This window comes from Mustela putorius, unplaced genomic scaffold (assembly GCF_011764305.1).
Source record: "Mustela putorius furo isolate JIRA1106 unplaced genomic scaffold, ASM1176430v1.1 tig00000929_pilon_pilon_pilon, whole genome shotgun sequence".
In the NCBI taxonomy this organism is placed as follows: Eukaryota; Metazoa; Chordata; class Mammalia; order Carnivora; family Mustelidae; genus Mustela; species Mustela putorius.
Window position 1 is genome coordinate 4927324 of NW_025421520.1, and position 14434 is coordinate 4941757.

The 14434-nt window shown below is 43.1% G+C and overlaps 1 protein-coding gene across 16 annotated transcripts in view; it reads left to right on the forward strand.

Moving 5' to 3' along the window:
* Positions 1 to 14434, forward strand: part of KMT2C (lysine methyltransferase 2C) — a 269946-nt gene that overhangs the window by 236648 nt on the left and 18864 nt on the right. For 10 of the 16 annotated variants that reach the window (XR_006608481.1, XM_045086329.1, XM_045086334.1 and 7 more), the window contains 7 exons: positions 54 to 117; positions 2032 to 2264; positions 4826 to 6487; positions 11118 to 11330; positions 12038 to 12202; positions 13653 to 13794; positions 13947 to 14094. Coding sequence is in view for 15 of the 16 variants with exons in the window: in XM_045086329.1 (XP_044942264.1) it covers positions 54 to 117; positions 2032 to 2264; positions 4826 to 6487; positions 11118 to 11330; positions 12038 to 12202; positions 13653 to 13794; positions 13947 to 14094 (2627 nt within the window). In the remaining variant the exon portion in view is untranslated. The remainder of the gene's footprint in view (positions 1 to 53; positions 118 to 2031; positions 2265 to 4825; positions 6488 to 11117; positions 11331 to 12037; positions 12203 to 13652; positions 13795 to 13946; positions 14095 to 14434) is intronic. The other 6 variants (XM_045086339.1, XM_045086340.1, XM_045086341.1 and 3 more) reach the window with 4 other exon arrangements.

Sequence of the window (14434 nt, forward strand, 5' to 3'; positions counted from 1 at the left end):
CCCCTTTAACTGAAATGTGGAATAAACCTATTTGTAAATTTTACTTATTTTAGGATGGCAGTATAACACATCAGATTTCTAGGCCTAATCCTCCAAATTTTGGTCCAGGCTTTGTCAGTAAGTATAAATCTAATAAGTTATGTGTTCTCTGGGGATTGCTTGTTTGCGCTATATTTGTGTTCTTCTTAAAAAAAATAAAAATAAAAATGGAGTTAGTGTAGATGTGTTATTTGAAGTCGAAGTGCCCTCATCTTTTATGGAACCTCACTGCCCTGTTAGACGTCTGTTCCTGAAGGCATGTATTTTCATTGCTCTTTTTCTCTCTGCATGAAGCATTCTAGTTAGAGATCAATATTTTAATACAGAAAAACCGTCTTCCCCATTCTCTTCAATATTGTTGCTGTTTTTATATACAGATTGGGCACTTTACAACCTGTAGAATTAAACCACTTCTTGTTCTAATGACTGTCTGCCTCCATGACGAGGACACTATATGGGAACAACGAAGGGAATGTGCTTAGAAATAAGTCGGGTTAGCAGCACGGTGTGCAGGCCAGGGCTGCAGGACGCCACAGAGTCCTTTCTGGTTACCTTCAGGGGTCCCAAGGTGGTTCAGGATAGTGTTTACAGTTCTCCCCAAACTGAACCTTTCTGAAATCTTCAGACTGTTTAGCTAACTTTTTTTTCACCATTATTTTTCATTTTGCTCACCTCTGCTCTCCTGGTTCCAGAAACCAGAAAGGCTTTCCTTGCGGTAGGTCTCATTCTACCAGAAGCAGAACTTCTGAAATCTTGTGAAAAAGCCTGTTCTTGAAAAATGCCCTTCAAATTTAGTAGAATAGATTTCAAGTTCATACATGTACTGGAACTTCTGGGTTTAGGAACAAACCCAAAGTCTAACCTTTTGAAATTAACCCCTGTATTTAATCATAATTATAATTTGAGCACATATTTGCATTAAAAAGTGTACTACTATAACCAACTGGCTTTTTCTGGCTTTATTGTGCCCATTGGCATTGGTTGGATTCTTACTGTAATGACGATATTCTGTTATCATTGATGTAATTTTTCAGCTAATGTCCTTCTTGGAATTGTATTTATTCATTTCTTTGTCTTATAGTGAGTCAAAAAGGTATATCTTGAATTTTACTACCATAAGATACTTTTTTTTGTTGTTTTTTGTTTTTGTTTTTTTTGTTTTTGGGTTTTGGCATCAGTGACGTAAAGTGCCCTTAAAAAATAAAGAAAGAATATTGGTACAAAATGAAGAGATACAACTATTTGGGGAGATATTTATGACAGTCATAAAAATAGAAAAGATTTTACCTGGTTAATAATAATTCCATACCTTTGCTTATTTATAGAAATATAAATTACAAAATTCATAAAAGTTACAATGTTTTTAACTTATGGATTTCCTTTATAAAACATAGACTTCATGTTGGTCCCTTCTAAGAGTTTATGTTCCCTTCCTCAAAGCTTAGGATATTTTTTCACTATTAGGAAATAGGTAAAACCTTATAAACAGGAAAATTAGCATGGGAAATGATACCTAATCCATGCATTGGTAATAGTATATACTTTTGTTTCTTCAAAACAAAACATTTCAAAAAATGTCTTAAAAAAAAAAACCCAAATATATATATTCTGTAAAGTCGAATCAATACAATACACATATAACTTAATAGATAGGCTGGTATGTGGGTTAGAGAATATCATAATTCAGTAGTGAAAAGCATTCCATTAGATAAAAGTCTTCTGTTTTTCAAAGATTGGATTTACAGTATTTCTAAGTATGAAGTTAACACGTATACTAAGAATATGCATTTTTGGTTTCCTCAAATAAATACTTTTCCAAAGTCTCCTATTTGATAGTTACATTATGGTCTAATATTTAGTATTATGTTTTCATGACACCCATTACAAGGTCATGGTGAAACTGCATATCCTTACAGAATGGATTTGTGTAACTTCTACATTGTTAGATCTTTTAGGAAATTAACACAGATGAATTTTTCATTTTTTGCCTAGATGATTCACAGCGTAAGCAGTATGAAGAATGGCTTCAGGAGACCCAACAGCTTCTTCAGATGCAGCAGAAATATCTTGAAGAACAAATTGGTGCACACAGAAAATCTAAGAAAGCCCTTTCAGCAAAACAACGTACTGCCAAGAAAGCGGGGCGTGAATTTCCAGAAGAAGATGCAGAACAGCTCAAGCATGTTACTGAACAGCAAAGCATGGTTCAGAAACAGCTAGAACAGGTAATTTGAAGCATTCTGGGTGTTCTTTTTCATCTGGGATGTTTTTATTATTTCTTCTCAATATTTCGGCCTTAAAATACATAGGTATATTTTACGTAAAAGATGTATTCCTGAAAAATGAACCCCCCCTTTTTTTTAGATTTTATTTATTTATTTGAGAGAGAGTACATGAGCACAAGTGGGCTGGTCGGGAAGGGCCGAGGGCAGGGGAGACGCAGGCTCCCCACTGAGCAGAGAGCTTGCTGCTGGGCTTAATTCCAGGATCACAACCTGACCCAAAGGCAGACACTTAACCCTCTGAACCGCCCAGGTGCCCCAAATGAAACCATTTTGCTTTTACCTTCCATTATAAACCAAATGCTTCCCAAAATGCTCATACTGAAATAACAGTTATGCTTAAAAAGAAGCAACATTTAAATTTTTATTTAAAGTACAATAAGAGTGGTGTTCAAAATGGTTTAAGACCCATTCGTAGGGATTACCCAAGTGAATTAAAACTTGGGTTTGCCTAAAGACCTGTGTACAGGTATTTACAGCAGCTCAACTCACACAGTCTCCAAAAACCGGGAATAGCAGGTATCCTTCAGTGCCGAGCAGTTGAACACATTGTGATGTGTTCCTGCACTGAAGTAGGACATGGCAGTGAAAAAGAAAAGCTGGACGGACCTCAGGAGCCTCATGCCGAGGGAAGGACCTAACCTCAGAGGGTTAGGTACACATTCCACTTACAGAACATTCTTGACGTGGCAGAATGACAAGGATGGACAATGTTCAGGGATTGCTGGGGCTTAGGGTTGGAAGGAGGGTCTGACTCTATAGGGGTGACATGACATTTTTTGGGGTGAAAGAACTCTTCTGAATCTTGACTGGGTGATGCCTACGCTAATCTCTCTGTGATAAAGCTCATAGAATTGTACACCCAAGAAAATCTGTATTTCTTTTGCCAATTTTAATTTTTTAAAGAAAAATGAGAAGTAATCCAAATATATTTTTTAAATTTTATTTATTCATTTGACAGAGACCACAAGAGCAGCAGGTAGAGCTATAAGGGGGGGAAGCAGGCTCCCTGCTGAGCAGAGAGCCCAATGTGGGGTTCGATCCCAAGACCCTGAGATCATGACCCGAGCTGAAGGTAGAGGCTTAACCCACTGAGCTATTCAGGCGCCCTGATCCAAGTGTTAAGAGTAGAAAAGGAGGAATCCAGGGTAGACTGACGTAATAAGCTTGGAGTGCTGCCAGCGTACCGAGCACTCGGGTGAACACATTCCCATACGTTGTCTTACTAACCTTCTCTCCAACTTTCTGAAGAAGCTGGTATTGTCACCATTTTACACAAGAGTCTCTTGAGTGATCACAGTGGTGGGGACATGTGGGCTTCTAACTGATTACTGGGGTAGGGTTTTTTTGGCTCAGGTGTCTCATCTCCAAGCGATAGCTACCACAATTACGTACCAACAGTAAGGTGACTGTAATATAAACCCTGTTGTTTAAAACTAGGACAGTTCTGGAATGAGACAGTTCTTCTTTCTAAATTTACTCTGTGGGTCCATGTTTGTTGCAAATAAAGTTCTTTTAATGATAGGTATTTCTTATAAAGTAATTTCAGCACTTTTATTGCCTCCGGTGTCTTTCTACACATTTCCTCATCATGAGAGCCTGGCTTTTGCGTATCCATGGATCAAATCCTATTTAGAAGCTAATACTGTCCTTGGAAAATGGAACACATTGTCTGTGTATAGTTGCCACCAATCCAGTGCGATCTTATTAAGATAAGCAACTGATAACAATATTAAAAATATTTTAAGATGTCATGGGGAAAGGTGTGGATGACCCCCTTTCTGTATTCCTGGTGCTGTTCTGGGTATTTTCTGTGTACTCCCTGCTGCTTCCCCAGTCCCACGGTAATTCTTCAGCTCCGGCCAGGCACCTGGTCAGGAAAGAAGGAGTTATACAGCTGCTGGAGACCCAGCAAAACCATTATGTGCGGAGAACATGCTAGTCTGTTTGAGAAACTGAAGAAAATAAGCTTAAAAACATGAGAACTGCTGGGCTCGGTTCCCTCTGTAATAGGCATCCTGGGTAGCACCAGGCATCATGTCCCCCCTTAGGAGGACACAGGTTGCATCTTTACTGAGACTGGTCCGTAGCATCTGGAACATCGTGATGGCGTAAGGGTTTTTGGAATGTATTAATTGGACACAAGTCAGTCATTATATTAGTAGTGGATTAGGAACTTTTCAAAATATTACCTCAGAGTTTTTTTTTTTTTTTAGAAGTTACAATTTGAGTATGTGATCCCTTAAATTGGAAGAGTTCCACCCATGCAGCCTTTCTGATGCGGGGCAGGATCACGTACTCAAATTGTAACTTCTAAAAAGAACTCTGAGGTAATATTGATCCTGTTTTTTTTTTGTGATTTTGGCCACTGCCTAAGCAAAATAAAATACTTCTGCCTCTGCAAGATGCGCTTTATACATAACCCCACCGTAGGCGCCAGCCAGCGAGCGCGTTTGACCCTGCGGTGTAGGTACACGAGTAAGCCTGACTTCCTGTGCTTCCAGATCCGCAAGCAGCAGAAGGAGCACGCGGAGCTGATCGAGGACTACCGCATCAAGCAGCAGCAGCAGCAGCAGCAGCAGTGCGCCATGGCCCCGCCTCCCGGGCCGCCGCTCGTCCCGGGCGCTGCCCCGCCTGCGCTGAGCCAGCCCGGCTTCCCCATGGTGCCACAGCCGCTGCCGCACGCAGCGGTCATTTCGGGCCACGCTAGCCCTGCTAGAATGCCTGGCTTGCCGGGGTGGCAGCCTCCCAGTGCTGCCGCCCACCTGCCCCTTAATCCCGCAAGGATGCAGCCTCCCGTCGCCCAGTTACCAATACGAACTTGCACACCGGCCCCGGGGCCGGCGCCCGGGGCGAATCCACAGAGTGGACCGCCACCGCGGGTGGAGTTTGATGACAATAACCCGTTCAGTGAAAGCTTCCAGGAACGGGAACGGAAGGAACGTTTGCGAGAACAGCAGGAAAGACAACGAATCCAGCTCATGCAGGAGGTAGACAGGCAGAGGGCTCTGCAGCAGGGCGGGGTGCAGCCTCACGGCCCGCTGCGCTCCCAGATGCCGTTCTTCGGTTCCGACCTGCCCTGTGACTTCCCCCCGCCTCCCAGGCCCCATCAGCAGTCCCCACAGCACCAGCAGCCGATGGGGCCGGGCTCGCAGCCGCAGAGCGTGCCGCCGGCACCCATGAACTCCCCTCCCGCTCAGACTTTCCTGCAAACCGCCGAGCGAAGGCAGGTGGGACCGCCCCCCTTCGTTCCTGATTCACCCTCAGTACCTGGCGGAAGCCCGAATTTCCATGCTGTCAAGCAGGTGCACGGAGGGCTTCCCGGGGCCGGCTTCCCGCAGTCCCCCGTGCGGCCTCCGTTCCCACCTGCCCTCCCTGCGGCCCCTGCGGTGGCTAACAGCAGTCTCCCTTGCGGCCAAGACCCTGCCGCCACCCATGGACAGAGTTACCCAGGGTCGGCCCAGTCTCTCATCCAGTTGTATTCCGACATAATCCCCGAAGAAAAAGGGAAAAAGAAAAGAACAAGAAAGAAGAAGAAAGACGAGGATGTGGAATCCACCAGGGCGCCGTCCACCCCCCACTCCGACATAACGGCCCCACCGACCCCGAGTGTCTCAGAAACTACCTCCATGCCCACGGTGAGCACGCCCAGCGAGCCGCCGCCGCAGCCCGACCCGGACTCGGCCGAGCCCGGCCGCCCGTCGACTCCGGGCACGGCGGCCGGCCAGCAGGGCGTGGAGTTGGAAAGCAAGCTGCCCCACGGGGACTTACCGCAGGGAACCCCAAATCCGCAGACGTGTGCCAACCCGGAGGCAGAGAAGCTCTCCGTGGAACCCCCTGCCGCCGCCGAGGAGGCCACACCAGAGTCGGCTCAGCCGCTGCAGCAGTGCCCGGGCCAGGACGGGCCTGAGCCGGGGGAGCAGACGGGGAGGAAGGCCGAGGAGAGAGCGGCGGCCGGGCCCGTCTCCTCGGGGCAGAGTCCTCCCCAGTCTGCTGGGGCCCCTGCTGCCAAGGGGGAGTCGGGCAATGAACTTCTGAAACATCTGCTGAAAAATAAAAAATCATCTTCCCTGTTAAGTCAAAAACCTGAAGGCAGCTTTTGTTCTGAAGAAGACTGTACAAAGGATAACAAACCAGTTGAGAGGCAGAACCCAGTCGAAGGATTGGTAAGTGTGCTCCCTAAAAGCCACAAATCCCGTTTGCTGTTTGTTTTCAGTTCTAGCCGCAGCAGATCGGTGCCAGCCACGATACTAATTTCAACAAGGCTTTGCAACTTTTTACTCTAAAAGACAAACTTTAATTTTGTTGTTTATACTTCTGAGGAGCCCATGTTTTGACTCCCACCCTTAAACCATTTTAAGTAATAATTTGCTTGCTTTTTATTCAGAAATCAAAGACATGTACTAGTAATGCATTTCATATGTGACATGTGGCTGTCAGCTGATGGTCACTGCATTGAGATGATCTAACTAACTGAAGCAAAAAGTGAACGTCTGTATCTTTATTGCAAATAAGTATGCAATTTCCATTAACATCTTTGGAATGCAGAGGATAGCTCTGCACCCATTCATACCCATGGGGACTCTCAGGGCTCTCAGGGTAACCCGTTTTGGGAATCAATTGTGTTACAATGTATTAATACTTAGTTTTATACAAATGGAATCTTACATTATTTTAAGTTACTATTTTATCTTTATAGTTTCCCATGTATTACTGTTCTGCCCTTTTTAAGGTACAAAACACTGAGTTTGCCTTTTTTTTTTTTTTTTTAAATGGATGAAGAGGTACTTTCTAAATATACCTATACAGGATTCCATGCCCTGCATTTCCCTGAACTGCCTTAAGCTCTCAGCCAGGCTGGGTTTCCCAGGTTGCAGGAGCTGCTCTGCTCCCGCGCTCTCACTTCCTTGCCATCCAGAAGCCGCAGTGCCATTGCTGCATCGTTCATAAAGCTTTCCCTATAACGCTTCTCATTGGGATTTGACAATTTTCATTTCTTTTTTTTTTTTTTTTATAAAGATTTTATTTATTTTTTTGACACAGAGAGAGAGAGAGAGATCCCAAGCAGGCAGAGAGGCAGGCAAAGAGAGAGGAAGGGAAGCAGGCTCCCTGCTGAGCAGAGAGACCGATGCGGGACTCGATCCCAGGACGCTGGGATCATGACCTGAGCTGAAGGCAGAGACTTTAACCCACTGGGTCACCCAGGCACCCCTACAATTTTCAATTCTTTTTTTTTTTTTTTAAAGATTTTATTTATTTATTTGACAGAGATCACAAGTAGGCAGACAGGCAGGCAGAGAGAGGGAGAGGAGGAAGCAGGCTCCCTGCAGAGCAGAGAGCCCGATGCGGGACTCGATCCCAGGACCCTGAGATCATGACCTGAGCCGAAGGCAGCGGCTTAACCCACTGAGCCACCCAGGCGCCCCCAATTTTCATTTCTTAATTGAATGGGCTGAAGTGGTAAATTTGTTCAGATTTTCATTTTTAAGGTTGTTAATGAAGCCATTCTTGTAGCAAGTGTTCTTACTCTTTGTTTTCTCTTATTTGTGTGTTTGACCATTTTGTAGAGTTTGGCTGCTGCCTTGATAGATTCAGTTAACTTCTGTAAACTTTAGTGGTAACATTTTTTCAGTCTTATTTGTCGCCACCAATTTACCCAGTCTCTAACCGCTTTCTCCACTGCATTCTGTCCCCGTAGGAATACCTAACTGCTTGCAATCCCCTTGAAGGCCTTTCTGAATTCACCTTTCCACGTGGGGCCATTTGCAGCTGTTTCTGCCAGTTGCTATCCTTTCTTTTTGACATCTGGCCAACGTCTTCTTTTCTTTTACAACTCAGTTCTAGAATCATCTTCCCTAGACCTTTCTCAGCTCAGCCATTTGCAGATGCGCCGATGCACATGTGCTCACATAGCAGTCTTTAGAATGCCACTGCAACAGCTTCTTGAGGGGCAGAGGCTATGTCCTGAGGACCTTTGTATTCTTAGTACTTAGTATAGTATTAGCACATAAGTACCCAGTGTGTGGGATTGAAGTCTTAGTACTGATGATTATGTTATATAGAGAGGATGTTATGATAGAAAAAGGAGTGAGATCACTTGTAGATGTATACATGTTTGGACTGTGTCACATATTCCCATATCCGTTTAGGAGGGTGACAAGGGGTCGGGTGCCTTATTACTAAGGGTAATGGTGCCTTACCATATTCCAGGTAGGTATCCTATGCTGAGCAATTGCCTGAGATATCATTTAGTCATTTGGCAGGAACACTTATTACCCCCAGTTTACAAATGATGAAATCCCATTTACTTTCTAGTCACATGACAGGCAAAATTACTGTGGCGGTAGTTGGGTAGACCAAGTTTTCATCCATGCTCAGTCTGCTTATTCACATGTGAGTTGGGGTTAGGAGAAGAGCACCTTCCTGGTTGCTGTGCAGTGAGTAGTAGGGCCTTCCTGGGAGGTTTAGGAGGTTCTTCCTCAGCCTGTATAAAGTTCATGTGTCATCACTTACCAGGAGGATGGTCTGGGCATGTTCGGCCCTTTCTATACCTTGATTTCCTCATCTGTACACAGCAGGAGTAGTAGTATTCCCTGTTATGTAGGGTTGCTGCAAGGATTAACCGTTAAAACACATTCTGCTGGTAATGTCTGGAAAAGGTACATACCTTTGACCTACTGATTACAAATTGAGGAATCTGGCATAGGAATATAAAATTCTAAAATATGCAAAGATGCAACCACATGCATAGCTAATGTTCTATTAATGAAAAAAAATGAGAGAATTTCAGAGAAAGTAAGTTTAGTATAGTAGTTACTGATTACACTATTGTTTCTTTTTTTTAAAAATTATTGTTTCTTTAAGCTATATCTGAAAGTGTTGTTTTTTTTTTCTCTTTTGTTGTTGCAGCCACTAAAATTTATGCTATATAAGGATGTTTAATATTATGGGAAACAATGTGTCAGGCCACTAAAATAAAAGAATACAAAGTGTGTCCATTGTGTTTTAACACAGTGTCTGTAGGCATAAGTAACATACTGAACACAGATACATTAAAATGTTAACTTTTTATTTCAGGCAGACATTTGGATGATTTTTTAACCTTTGTGCTCTCCTGTAATTAGAAGTATTCTTTGAAATGTGATAATGCCTGCTTTTTACGGTAGTTGTGAGGATTAGAGATAATGTCTGCAGTGCACTTAAAGTGCTTGACCTAAACGTACTTAATAAACAACTACATTATTAATCTCTTATAACCCAATAAGAAATTCTTAGGTCCTTGCTACTCAAAGGACAGCCCTTGGGGATCAGTAGCATTGAGCTCACCTGGGAGCTTCTTAAGAAATGCAGAATGTTAATCTGCAGCACAGACTTTCCAATCAGAATGTGTTCTTTAATAAGAGCCATGGTGGTTCTTCTGCATATGAACATGGAGAGGGGCAGAATTTGAATATATCAGCATCACCTAAAGGGCCTGTTGAAACACAGGGTGCTGGGCCTCACTCCTAGAGTTTCTCCTTCAGGAGGTCTGGAGTGGGACCAGGGAAGATGCATCTCTGACGCACCCCACCCAGGAGGTACTCCTTTTGCTACTCTGGGACTGCTTTTTTGAGAACCATTATCTCGTCCTGGGATGTGTAGTCTGAGCCTGCTTGGACATTTTACCCTTTCTTGTTGAGCTTAGAATGGCTTTTACATTTTCAAATGGCTGAAAAAAAAATCTAAGGAGTAATATTTCACAACATGTGAACATTATATGAAATTCAAGTTCAGTGTCCATGGATTTAAAAGTTCATTGGACCATGGCCACACTTGTTCTCTGCTGAGTGCGCTGCCCGGGCAGAGAGTTGAGTGGTTACGACAGGTGCTGTTTGGACTGCAGAGTCTGAAATGTTACTGCTGGTCTGTTTACAGAAAAAAATGTTGCCATGCGTTGTCCAAGCCATTTAGAGTAAAACCGGAAACTGTAATCTTCAAGCACTCAAAGATTCAGTGCAGAATACATCAAAATACATGTAGCAACTCTAGTTACCTATCTAACAAAGTATAACTGTAACATTTTAAAACAATGGCCCCTAAAAATATTTCCATATTATTAGGTATTGACAGCAGTACCTTCTAGAACCTCTTCAAGGACTGGTTTATTCTCACTTCTTCTTAGCCATTAAGTAAAGAGAAAGGCTTAAATAAAGGGGCGGGGGCACTCATTTGCTAGCGTACGTGTAGCCCCTCTCATGGACTTTAAGTATAGAGCCGTTATTACCCAGTCACATTTGTGACCGTGAGCTAATTTGAATGTCCGGCCTTGTTTATTTTTACTGATCCAAGGCTAGCTATTCCTCTCAGCGAAGGTGCATAGGCTATGGACAGACCTTGTATTTCACCCATTCCTAAGGGAAACCCAAAAGAACTCCCCAGGACCGCAGTGCAGGGGCTGTCGTGGGCACCCGGCCAAGAGCGCACCTTCCCCACAGTCTCCAGAGAGCAGGACCAGGGAGCGCCGGTCTGCACGGGTGGTCCCACCTAAGGAGTAATGCTTGCTCTGAGATGGAGAGTAGCCACATTAAGAATTCTGGTCTTTCTGCAAGCTTTGCAGCTTACCAATTTCTGTACTTGAGAATAGTGTTTGAAAAGGGGATGATCACTCAGAAAACAGACCGTAAGAGGCCACTGCCTTTCCCTGACTCATAGTACCCGTTAGGAAGGTGCGTCATGGGACAGGACTGGATGGGCATGAACTTCAGGGGCCGGCGCGCGCACAGTCCACTTACCTCTCGACCTTTCCAATTACATTAGCGAACTTTGGGGGCTCCGGTGCACGGTGGTTTTGGATGTGGCAACAACCAATTGCCAAAAACAGATGGAGGAGGTGAAACCAAGAAACCTCGAAGCAAACGGACTCAGAGGACAGGGGAGAAGGCCGCACCTCGCTCCAAGAAAAGGAAGAAGGATGAAGAGGAGAAACCAGCGATGTACGCCACCACCGACTCCTTTACCCACCTGAAGCAGGTGAGTCGCTCGGAGCAGCTCCTTTAAAAAGTCAAGTGAGGCGTCACATGCGTTTTCAACCCCGTTAAACTGAAATTTTCTCTTATCGCCATATTTCCTAAGTAAAGTAATTATAAAGATAAGTGATGTCTCAACAAAGAGTCTAGTAGATTTCCTGATCGCGAGCAAAACCGCACCATATCCTATTGGCGCCCGAAAATGGCAGTAAGACAGGTGGATTGGTAGGTGACGGTCAGGATTTACTTGTGGTCAGAAGGAGCAGCCTCAGCACCAAGAGGAACTGTCTGGGTTACTCGTGACTCTGGATGCAAGGAAATGCAGCTGCCGGTCTCCCCGCAGTAAACTCTGTTCTTACGCCTTTGTGGTTGTCACAGAGGGTGGGAGACGGCCCCTAAGAGTGCCACGGGGGGTCCCTGGCCTCCCTTCATGCTCTGATTCTTGCTGAGCAAAGATAAGGAACATGTTTTTCTTGCTAGAGGCCTGGTAGCATCCCTTTAAGACAGATGAGAGTAAAGCTCCTTTTTAAATATATCCTAGAGATTCTGTGGTCTCTCTCACTTACTTACTCTAGCATTTTGATACTCGAAATTTTTAAGTCTTGTTTTTGTCACGCCTTATTGGACTAAGTTGCCTTGGGTCTTAGAAAAGTTGCGAAACGCTCTGTTTTGTTGACCGTGTACATTACTCTTCAATGTGTTTTTTAATAGCAGCTCTCTCTGCTCCCTCTAATGGAACCAATCATTGGAGTGAACTTTGCGCACTTTCTTCCTTATGGCAGTGGCCAATTTAATAGTGGGAGCCGACTTCTAGGAACTTTTGGCAGTGCTACCCTTGAAGGGGTTTCGGATTACTATTCTCAGTTGATCTACAAGGTATGTTTCTTCGCCAAGGTCTTACCTTGCTTCCTCTTTGGATACCATATCAGAATTGGGAGAGCTTGTCTTGTTTTTCCATCTAATCTTCGAAGTTTCATTTAAACTTTATTAGTTCAGCTAAAAGGTGAAAATTTCCCTGGATGAAGAGTTTCTAACATAAATATTTGTAATTTTTTATAGGTAAGAATACAAATAGTGAAGAACATCCCTTATGTATTTCCATGGTAGAGAAAATACCCGTTTTCCTATAACCTTTATTAACTCTTTAAAAAGAATCCAAATACATAGTAAATAGAATAAAAGATGTAGTTAGCAGTTTTCCCTGGAAAATGAAATGAAAAAAATTGAAAAGTGTATTTTGTCTAATGATTTAGGTAATAATACAACTAGACAGTAATTCTTAAACTAAAATACCAAACTAACTCAAATTTATCTTTTGGGGTTACTGTTTTAGCAACGTTTTATAATAGCCTTATTTAGACATTCTTACTTCACATCTGACTTACGTAAAATGATCTTTTTGCAAAAAATATTTGAGAGTATCATCAGTTTTCTGGAGGGCTTCTCTTCTTACTTTAGTATTAAAGTCATTCTCTTGTGACGCTCCATTTATTGTCATTGTCGGCTTTTCTCTTCAGTTAGAGCCTGTCCTCACTCTTGTAAATGCCTTCTCTTCTGATGCGAGCTGCTCTCCAACACACTTCATTACCTTCATGAGATCCCCGATCTTTGCAAGATTTGTAATTTCACCTTACACTCGATTCTCACGGTATTATTGGTAGATTCCAACAATCCCTGAGAGACGGACCCATCCATGAACAATGACAAATCGATGACATGCTAAGCAGAGAGAAGTGTTTGGAGGGGACTCCCGTTTGTTAACGAGTCAGCCATTTCCGTGTTATTGCTAAGACTTTCGCATCTTACAGAGGTTTTGGACAGTCCAGATTCTAATATTGAGGCTATGAGTTGTAATGATAGGATTAGGACCACAAATTCTCAAGGTTTTTTTGTTTTTGTTTTTTGTTTCTTTTAATGGACCTGGGGCATATCTTAATGAGAATTGAATAATGGAATTCTTGAGAACGTTCTGCAATTTATTGGTGGAATTTTAAAGCTGTCTTTCACTGGCTATAACAATGAAATTTGAAAGATGTATAGAATAGAATAATGTTACTTTGGTTCTTAATTTCAAGTACTCAAGCTGGGCAGAGTAAGCAAATGGCGAACTGGTCCATATAAGCCCGAGTATTTCTCCCACCAAAAAACCTCCTGGCCTTGTCCATTTATTTTTCTTCTTGGTGTTCATTTAGGAATGAAGATGCGTCTTGATGACATTTCTGTAGCCTTGCTTCCATGTGCTAAAAATTCACAGAACTAAGTTTTAGCAAGGTCATGGCATATTTGCTCTGTAGCATATAATTTAAAATTTTTTGGTCTCCTGCAGCAGAATAATTTAAGTAATCCTCCAACACCCCCTGCCTCTCTTCCTCCTACACCACCTCCTATGGCTTGTCAGAAGATGGCAAATGGTTTTGCGACAACTGAAGAACTTGCCGGAAGAGCTGGAGTATTAATGAGCCATGAAGGTATGACCGTACCGCTCTGAGTCGCACACCTCTGAGGAGTGTGCCTTTCTCAGCTGTGTTTGGTGAAAAGGCAGTCAAGTCGTGACCTTCTCTTCTCCCCCATGTATCCGTTTTGACTAAATCTGTTTTTGGTTGTGTTTTCGCTTTTCCAGTTACCAAAAGTCTAGGACCTAAACCATTTCAGCTGCCGTTCAGACCCCAGGATGACTTGTTGGCCAGGGCTATTGCTCAAGGCCCCAAGACAGTGGATGTTCCAGCTTCCCTGCCAACACCTCCTCATAATAATCAGGAAGAATTAAGGTAGAAGTTCTTTTTCTTGCACATTTTTTAGGTATTTCATTTTTTAAAAAATATGTATATAGCGTGTCTGTACGGATTGCAGGGATAGCATGTAAAAACATGGAAGGGGTGAAAATTTGAATGGTTTTCTCTAGGACTTAGTTTATAAGACATTCTTAACTATTAAAAGTAATTAGTTTGTACATTTTTCAGTTCTTAGATGGTTTAAGTTCAACACGTAAATGAACATTAAGGCAGTAGGAGTCTGTATGCAAAATATCTCGGAGATCATTGTCACTTACTGATGTTTGCAGATGTCTGAAATCAAAGGGCAGCAGTCGCAGATCCTGGAGAATGCCTT